A 10,016-nucleotide genomic window follows, 5' to 3' on the forward strand; every position below is an offset into this window, starting at 1 on the left:
ACTCTGCCTCTGCAGAGTCTGGGGACTCTGGAAGGTGTATAAACGGGAGAGCGCAAAGAGAGTCTGTGTTGCTGCTGCCCCTCCCTGCCGCTGCCTCCATTGCTGCTGGTCACTGCTGCTGCTGGATTGCTGGTTTGGTGGTCTGCCGAAAATTCTGGCAACGAGAATTAAATGTGCGGGACTGGAGAGATGGCTCAGCAGTTAAGAGCACTGACTGCTCTTCCAGAGGTCCTGAGTTCAATTCCCAGCAACCACATGGTGGCTCACAACCATCTGTAATGGGATCCAATGTCTTCTTCTGGTGTGTCTGAAGACAGTGACAATGTACTCACATATACAAAATAAATAAATCTTTAAAAAAAATGTAACATGCCCCCCAAAGAACCCAGTGCCCCCATCAGGAGGAAGTAGTCTACAGAGGTCTATGCCCTCTTTCCCCTCTAGCCTTCTTTCCTACATAGTGTTGGGGGATTGGAAGGGACTAGGGTAGAATAAGAACTGGAAGAGAGGTAGATACAAGAGCCCATAAAGTAAGTAAACCACAGCTTCCCTTAAGCAGGTATGTAAACACCTCAAAACAGATTCTAGAGTTCCCTGAAACTGACCAGATCCTCTAGGCCCCTTCCCCGGGCAGAGTGAACAATTACAGCTAAGAGATGACCTCAGAAGGAAGATTCTCAGACATGACAAGCTGCAAAGAAGTGGAAACCATCTGAGCTTCCTAGAAGAGCTTTAGCATTTGGAAAGGCCACTCTCCAACCTGTTGGGCTGCCTGCAGGCTGTGCAGTGTGCTCCCAGCTCCCAGCTTGTGTAAACTCTCACCCTTACAGCTGTCTTTGAGCCATTTCTGCTCCTACAAGTAACCCCTCGCCCACATTCCTGTAAGTAACTCCAATAAAATTCATTGGTTCACGAGATTGGATTTTAGTGGTATCATTCCTCTGGGCTGTCATGGGATCCTTATCTGGAGTGAGAAGATGTATGTATTGTGTCTACCCAGAAAAAGTTTTGTTATACATCATAATTGATGCCCAGACAGGGACACCATAGAACCAAAGATGAGTGTGGGAGGATTGAGTGCATGGTCCTGCCTGTGGATAGCAAAGGAATACAACTGAGGCTGTTGCTGAGCAACCTGGGATGGGGGGCAGGGGGAGCATCTGCAGAGGAAATTCCAACAGAGTTGTCCTTTCTTATGTGGTGTGTGTTAGTGTGCCTTTGAGTATGACATTGGCTGCATGGTTCTTACAGTGGGTAGTGAGACATGCCACTAAGGCTGAGCCATCAGGATTATTAGTGTCTGTGGGAAGAAACCCAGGATGGTGCCCTTCGTCTCCATGGTATGGGGTGGTACACCTGCTTTATGATGAGTGGAGTCTACCATATGAGTACGGAGATGCCCTGAAAACAGCTGAAGGTTTAGAGGACATTTTGCAAGTTTTATGAGTAGTGCCCAAGAGTGGAGATTGTGGCCTGCAGCACCAGAGGTTCCCTGGGCACTGCTGTGGGTGGTTAGGAAGGCATCTGAGGCTGAGACAGCGGCCAAGCAGGAACTTGATGGTGTAAAGGCAGAACTGCATCAAGAGAGATGGCGGCAGCATCTCTCATGTATACATGGACGCATGAGGTGAGATGGGGGTGTTGGTTTGATCCTTCTTAAGGCCTGGCGGGGGGTGGGGGGAGTTGGTAGATGGAAAAGTGAGTTCAAGTTAGAGCTGTGCTCAAGAGCCCTTGTTGGGATCCAAGAACTTGGAACCCAGGGAAGATTCAGTGGAGAGGAAGAAAACAGGGCAGAAGCAAAAGAATTTCCCCTCGGGTCTGAGTCTTAATAGAAAAAAGGGGGAAATCTATACTCTATGACACAGATAGGGCAGTTACAGTGGCCCAGGGCAAGAAACTGCAGCTCATTGGTGCCTGAGCTACTGGAGCTGGGGGGAGACTTAAATAAGCAATGAAAGAGCCCGTCTCAGCCTGGCTCCTCACGCTGTGGGATGAGAGCAGTCTGGCTGCTGTGGAGGCAGGCACACTGAGCAGTGTGACTTCCCATTCCTCCTAAAGGCTTCATAACCTGAGACAGTCCCCGATGGACTGGTGTATCAGAGCCTTTAGGAACACTTGGCTATCTCTGTCTGAGGTCTCATAAATATCAGAGGTTAGAGGAGCAGAAAGGGGGGGTAGATGCTGCGGAGGGAACCAGGAATAGGCAGGACTGGGTTTGAACCCCAGTTCACTGGGCCAGATAGACCTGTGTTCACAGAAGTGTCAAGGAAAAAGCTCATCTGGGCAGGGACCTTGAGGCTGGGATGGAGCCTTAATGGCTTTGCTGCGCCTCTGGGTAGGGTAAGATGTTTATTGAGTAGGAAAGGCTTTAGCAGATCTAAGTGACTTAGATCAGCATGTGGACAGAGTCCATAAAGTAAGAGCACAACCTAAAGGACAGTAAGATGGTAACACAGAGGAACGGGTCATTCCCGGCTACATGTAGACAAACTGGGCAATGTTTGTGTCTGAGCTGGAGTTTCTAAGGGGGGAGTGGGGAGGGGGATGAGAGAAAGCCAAACTGTTCTGGGGGAGCTTCTAGAACAGTATAAAGTTTAGAGCCTATGGAGCAGTTCATAGATGACATGCATGACAGATCAATACAAGTGAAGACGATTAGCCTGTCCCGGGGTGGGGGGGTGAGTATCTCCCCAGAGGTTACGCTACGGATGGGGAGGGTCTGCTCAGCCAGGGTCTCCCCTAAACAGTCAGGTATGGTGAAAAGCTACAGTGGCAACCCAGGTCCACTCTGACCCATGGAGCCAGCAGGAACTGCAAGGGAGGGCAGGGTCACACTCACCTCTGGCCCTGTGTAGGTTCAAGTAGATTAACTGAGGGCCACTGAGTTTACCAGGAGTGGAGAAATGTAGCCCCCCCACCCCGTGGAAGAGCTCCAGGATATGGAAACAGACCGGCTCAGAGAGGACGACTAACGATTATAAGGAGGTGATTAGGTTAGACACGTATCCATTCGTGGTACTCAACCCTGACCTGTGGAGGAAGCAGGTGATACAAATGGAAGGAACATATGGGCTGTATTAGACCTACCCTGTTAGTTGTGAACCTCTGGGCTTACTTGAAGTTGCTGAGAACAGATGACAATAGACCTTAGACCCTTTCAGCGTGTTTCATCGCAGTTATCTTTGTGAGGGGATGGTGATTCAGGATGTTGCCTTGCAATAGTAGCTTTCATAAGCCTAGAACTTTCATTTTCAAATGAGTTACATACGTACAATACTTTAGGAAGTAGGAGCTGCGAAGACGTGAGACCAGATCTGGAAGAAGCAGAGACCAGCTGAGCTGCCTGGAAGAGGTTTAGACCAGAGTCACTTAGAAAGGTTTGTGAGCTGTCACCCATGCTGAGGTGGGCTTTAGTGATGTAGCTGTCACTGAGTCATTTTTGCTCCTGTAAGTAACCTTGTACCCATATTCCTGTAAGTTACCTCAATAATACTCATTGGTGCTGAGGCTGGACTTGGGTGGTATCTGTACTTTTGTCTGTTGTGGGATCTCTTACCTAGGGTGAGTGGATTTATGTGTGGTGTCTGTCCAGGAAGAGTTTTGTCACACAGCAACGCTACTCAGCTAGGGTATAGAGGTGGCTTCTGAAGGACAGATAGCTCATGTCTGCATCTGGGAAACTCCAGCAGACTCGGAGTCAGCCCAAAGCTACTGTATGTGAACCGAGTTATCCCTCGACTCTCAGAACCTCGGATGTACCGAAATGGCTGGCTCCTTCCTGTGCTGGCTGTGTCCCCCTCTCCCTTGGAGAGGGGTAGAAAAGCAGACACAAAGAACAAGCTTCTAGAAAACCACTGGGTTGGCAGATGGTCCTGTCACTGACAGGCTAGTGTGGCGGGCAGAGCAGGAATTAGGCAGGTGACAGCAGCGACAGTGAACTGTCTCTCCATAGCCCAGGCTAACCTTGAACTTGCCATCCTCCAGCCTGAAGTTTCTGAGAGCCTGGGTGAGAGGCTGTGCCACTGGGCCAGCTTACCTGTTACATGAGTGAATTTGGGGACTTCTGTGTCCTTTTTCTTATACATATTGTGTGTGTGTGTGTGTGTATACACATATATAAGTGTATATGCACATATATAGATATATGAAAGACAAGGGAATTGCATTAAAGCCAAAACTGTATATTTTCCTTTTTGAAGTTCATTAGATTTCATCCATATTGTTTTGATACAATTGCTTTAAAACGATTCCTTTCTGTGGGGCCTGGGCACCATGGAACTGTGAGGAGCCAGTCTGGAGCAGGAGTGGGGTCAAGTCATGGCCAACGCTGGAAATCTCGTCTCAAGAACAATAGGAGTGAGAACTACTTCTTTCCTGCCCCCCCCCCCGCATGTCCCAGTGTACATAGTCCTGTGGCCCCCACCTTTGTCCCCACCACAGGAGGTCACATAGTTGCAGCTAGGTTAAACTTTCCCTTTCCTTATAAAGTCAGGTCCAGCTGGAATTCCACTTCATTCCCAGAACCACAGCCCCAGCCAATGATGTACGCTCACCCCCAAAAGGTTGAAATAGCCTGTTATTGCCAATTAAAGGAGCTGCTCAATGAAGCACCTCGCTCAACTACTGCCTGAAGTCTTCATTTTACATACACACACAGAATTCCCGGTTCAGAATCCGCCAGTGTCAGCGTGGTTGTGCTGACTGTTCTTCCACACTGAAGTCTGGTTCCCCGCACCCACATTTAGACAGCTCACAGCCATCTGTAATTGCAGTTCCAGGGAGTCTGCCGCCCTCTGCTGGCCTCTGTAGGCACCTGCACACATGTGGTGAACTCCACAGACACATTACACACACACACACACACACACACACACACACACACACACACACAAATTTAAAAAATAAAATAAAATTATTCCCTTCTAGTGAGTTTGTAGCAACCTGTCAAGGTCATCGGTAACAGAAAAGCCCAATGAAGCCACAGTACAGGTAGAGCATGGGTGTCGTTCTCAGAGCAGACATATGCTGGAGGAGAGGTCTAGCCTCCACTCCTCTTAACACAGGACAATTTAAGTTCTACTCTGTTAATTTCCAGCCAGTCACTCAGCACTCTACCAACAGTCATTTTTAGAAGCAAGGGGGAAATAACTGTCATTGCAGGAGGTTGAGGTAGGAGGATCAGGAATCCTGGGCTTGCCTCAGCTACAGAGAAACTTTCAGGCCAACCTGGGCAAATTCATATTTCAAAATAAGAAGAGGATGGAGTACCTGGCTCAGTGGTATGGTCCTTACCGCCCAGAACTCACATGGCTTAGTGGCAGAGCACCTGCCTGGAATCTACCAGTAAGGGGACAGGAGTGTGGTTCAGTGGTAGAGCCAATGCCTGGAGTCTCTTGGGGGGGGGGGGGTTGTGGGGTGTGACTTAGAGGTAGACCCTTGTCCAACGTCAACGAAGCTTTAAGTTCCATCCTAGACTATAGCACCAAGAAGGCAGGGTGTGTGTGTGTGTGTGTGTGTGTGTGTGTGTGTGCGTGTGCGTGTGCGTGTGCGTGTGCGTGTGTGTGTGTGTGTGTGTGACAGTTTCTCATCTCTGGATACCTTTTAAACAAAGAGAAGGGGGTCTTGTGTCTACTGCCTTCTGCAAGCCTCTGAATCATCTTGCTATGATGTAACAGTACTTTGGAAACAGCATTATATTTCTTCTAACTGCTGCCTTCTGCTTCTCTTGGGTGACACCAGTTCTCTACTTACAGTATTTAAATTGTCTTTTTCTTTTTGAAAACAGTGTCACTATGTAGCCCAGGCTGGCCTTGAACTCACTCACCTTCTGCATCAGCTTCCCAAGTGCTGGGATTACAAGGGTATGCCGCAAACCTCCCCAACGCCCAAGTGTGTCTTGGACAGGTCTCATCTGCTGCCAGTGTCAAGAGCAAAAAAAGGATCAGAATGCATGTGATGTCAGGTGGGGCAGGAAGTGGCTGGGGACCGTGGAGGACCCTCCTCCATGTGCACACCTTCCAACACCATGTACTGCTCAGATAGCTCATGCCCTATGTGATTTGGTAAGCATGGCTTACAGCCTTTCTGAGACCCCCCAGTCCTTGTCCCCAACATTTTCCACACACACACACAACCCCAGCCAGGAGGTAGGGGCCACCCTTCCCATAGCTTGGCCCTGGAAATTGTGTTCTTTTGGGGGGTCACATGGTGCTGACCACTTGGGCAGTATTTAAGTGGCTTAGGCTAGGTGGGGGCTACCTGGAAGTTCTTTACAAACTCTTCTTGGAAGTCTCTGCTTCAGCCATGGGCTCTTACACCAGCTCTTACACCAGGGGACAGGAGGTTTGGGAACATTCCAACAGAGACCCCACATCTGCTTTTAATGCCTGTAGTCTGGACTCCCTGGGAAAGGCTTGACCTTCCACCCTGATCAGGACTCCTGGCTTTTTCTTCCTTCCTTCCTTCCTTCCTTCCTTCCTTCCTTCCTTCCTTCCTTCCTTCCTTTCTTTCTTTATTTGGTTTTTCGAGACAGGGTTTCTCTGTGTAGCCCTGGCTGTCCTGGAACTCACTCTGTAGACCAGGCTGGCCTCGAGCTCAGAAATCCGCCTGCCTCTACCTTCCAAGTGCTGGGATTAATGGCGTGTGCCACCACCGCCTGGCTGACTCCTGGCTTTTATTTGCACACCGACCTGACTGCCACTGTGACCTTGTCTACTAGCACAGGGCAGGCATCTGCACCAGAGCTACATCCACCTTTCCACGCTTCGTCTTGACAAATATCTCCAAGATTTATGTCATGACTATTCACTACCTTGACCAAGGTCACTGCATTGTGACAACCTGAAGACCAATTTCTGTTTATTTCGGTTTGTTGTTGTTGTTGTTGTTGTTGTTGTTGTTGTTTTGGAGGCAGGGTCTCATGTAACCCAAGCTATCCCCCAACTCACTATGTGCTTGACAATGACCTGGAACCTCAGCCTCCTGTTTCCCCCTCCCAAGTGCTGGGATTTCGTGTGTCCATACACCAGGTTTGTATGGTGCTGGAGACGAAACCCAGGGCTTTCTGCTAGGCAAGCAATCCATGGTAGGCTGAGCTCCATCCTCAGCTTCTCCCTTTCCAGTTTCTCCTTAAGTATTCAGAATGATCCATTCCTTTACCAGTGCTCACCCACAGTGCACATTTCATTTGCTGGTTAGTGTTTGGTTGTATCAAACCTCACAAGTTGCTTGCTACCGAGCCAGTTCTCAGTCCTGTTTTCCCAGGAAAGGACAACTTTGGGCAGTCTCTCTCACCCATCTGGAGATGGTTTTGGGAGAAGGGTGAATCTGTGAATTTGGTGCTTGTGTGTGTGTGTGTGTGTGTGTGTGTGTGTGTGTGTGTGTGTGTGTGTTGGGAGGGGGGCGGTCTGGGAGAAGACAGAAGTCTACCTTTCCTAAGGATAATTCAAGACATTCAGAAAGACCTCAAACTGGGGTTAAGACCAGGAACTAGGTCAAGGTGTGTGTGGATGGCACTAACACCTCTCAGTGCTTCCCGGATGCAGAGTTCTGCTGGGCCCTTGTGGAGGGCCCAGGCCTGGAGGACCGCAGGAGTCCCAGGCCTCTGGAGCGTCCTGCCCCATGCAGTTGGCGCTCGTGCCTGCGGATCTGCACCTTGTGCCGGAAACGCTCCCCGCAGTCCTCGCACACATAGGGCCGCTCCCCGGAGTGGGTGCGGCGGTGGCGCAGCAGGTTGGAGGAGACGCTGAAGCGCTTGCCACAGTCGCTGCAGACATAGGGCCGCTCTCCGGTGTGGGTACGTTGATGCTGCACGAGCGCAGAGCTCTCGCTGAAGCGCTTGGAGCAGTAGGTGCAGGCGTAGGGCTTCTCTCCCGTGTGGATGCGCTGGTGGGTCACCAGATTGGAATGCTGTGAGAAGCTTTTTCCGCACTCACTGCAGAGATACGGCCTCTCCCCAGTGTGCGTGGCCTGGTGGCGCACCAGGTCCGTGCTGCGGCTGAAACCCTTGCCACACTCCCCGCAGATGGTCGGCCTATCCCGGGCTCGACGTTTCCTTCGCTGCCTGGCTGGAGTCAGAGCTGCACTCCCCGCTGGGCCCGGGATGGCCACCACAGTGGATGTGGCCACAGCGGGCAACACCATGAGCTCTTGCAGCACCACATAACCTGGAGGGGCCACCACGACGGTGGCTGGAGCTGGTGTTGCGCTTCCCGCAGCAGGCACTAGCTCCAGTTGCAGCTCTGGCTGCACAGAGGTCAGCTCCAGCTGCAGCTCTTGCTGCTGGGCGTCCAGCTCCACTGGGGTCAGTTCCAGGTTCACCTCCTGTTGCTCCAGCTGCTGCTGCTCCAGCTGCTGCTGCTCCAGCTGCTGCTGCTCCAGCTGCTGCTGCTCCAGCTGCTGCTGCTGCTCCAGGTGCTGTTCCAGCTGACGCAGTTGCTCCTGCATTTTTAGCTGCAGCTGCCGCTGTTCCTGCAGCCTCTCCAGCTCTTGCTGCCTCTCCAGCTCCTGCTCAGACCCCACGTCCACCGGCATGAGCTCCAGTTCTACTTCCTCTTCCTCAGGTGGAGGATGCTGCAGCTGCTGGTGCTGCTGCAGCTGTTCCTGCTGCTGTTGCAACAACTGCTGCTGCTGCAACTGTTCCTGCTGCTGCAGCAATAGTTGGTGCTGTAATTGTGCCTGTTGCTGCTGAAACAGCTGCTGTTGCAACTGTGCCTGTTGCTGCTGCAGCAATAGCTGCTGCTGTAGCTGTCCCTGTGGCTGCAGCAACCATACCTGCTGCTGCAAGTGTTGCTGTTGCAACTGTCCCTGCTGCTGCAACAGTTGCTGCTGTTGGAGCAGCTGCTGCTGAAACTGTTCCTGTTGCTGTTGCAACAGCTGTTGCTCTTGCACTTGCTGTAGCTGCAATACTTGATCTTGTACATGCTGCAGCAGCAATTGCCTCTGCTGTTGCAATAGTTGCTCTTGTTGTAGAAGCTGCGACTGTTGCTGCTCTTGCACTGGCTGCTGCAATGGCAGTTGTTCCTGCACTTGCTGCTGCTGTACCAGTTGCTGCAGTAGCAGCACTTGCTGCTGTGGTACAGGTTCATATCCTTGTTGCTGCATGAGATGCTGCTGTTGAATTTGCTGCTGTTGCAGCTGTTCCTGCTGCTGTTGAAACAGCTGTTGTGCTTGGTATGGAAGCTGCATCGGCTGGTGCTGCTGCAGCAACAAATGTTGCTCTTGTCCAAGTCTTGGCAGCTGTACCACCTGCAGCTGTGGTTTTGGTTGCTGATGCTGCATGGACCGGTTTTCCTGTTGTTCTTGCTGTGGTGGAGAAAGCTGCTGTTGCCCATCTTGCTGCCGCGATTCTGGCTGGGATCTTAACAGTTGATGCTGAGGTTGCTGCTCTTGCAACTGCTTGTACTCAGGCTGACGTTCCTGGTCTGGCTGCTGCTTAAATCGGTGCACTCGCAAGTCCTGTGGTTCCTCCTGCTCTGGCTCAATATAGTAATAGGCCCCGACTGAGGCTGCAAGCACTGGCTGCTGTGGATGGCTGCTCCCCTCCTGAACCTCTTCTTCCTCCTGACTTTCATCCCCACCACTGCCACCTGTAGTGGAAATGGCAGGAAGCCAGGCAAGAAGGATTGATAGGCAGCGATCTGGACCAGACCCCCAAAAGGATGTACTCTGGATACACTAAGGGGTTCTGAGCAGGGACCCAAAATGTGAGAGCAAGTGGCAATGACAAACATTCCCAGGAGTCCCCCTGATCATCCCATTCAGACTCCCACTGAGCCCCCTTCAAACAAGTCCCATGCTTAGCTCTTGGGGCTCCTGACACCCTCCCCTGAAATGTGTCTAGCTCTTTCTCCCCATGCAGGGAGACCAACTATTCTAGTGGCTGAGCTCTGAACCCCTTTATGGTCACATTACCTGTCTGTCTGTCTGTCTGTCTGTCTGTCTGTCTATCTATCTATCTATCTATCATCTGTTTTTTGGTTTTTTTTGTTGTTGTTGTTGTTTTTTGTTTTTTTTGT

General features: G+C 51.0%; 1 protein-coding gene across 2 annotated transcripts in view; it reads right to left on the bottom strand.

Annotated features, from left to right (window-relative positions):
- Window positions 1-6,843: 6,843 nt before the first annotated feature.
- Window positions 6,844-10,016, bottom strand: part of Znf853 (zinc finger protein 853) — a 6,680-nt gene continuing 3,507 nt past the window's right edge. For both annotated transcript variants that reach the window (XM_031338620.1, XM_031338619.1), the window contains one exon: window positions 6,844-9,587. In XM_031338620.1, the coding sequence (XP_031194480.1) occupies window positions 7,525-9,587 (2,063 nt within the window). In that variant the 3' untranslated portion in view covers window positions 6,844-7,524. The remainder of the gene's footprint in view (window positions 9,588-10,016) is intronic.

The sequence above is a fragment of the Mastomys coucha genome, unplaced genomic scaffold (genome assembly GCF_008632895.1).
Source record: "Mastomys coucha isolate ucsf_1 unplaced genomic scaffold, UCSF_Mcou_1 pScaffold22, whole genome shotgun sequence".
Lineage (NCBI taxonomy): Eukaryota > Metazoa > Chordata > Mammalia > Rodentia > Muridae > Mastomys > Mastomys coucha.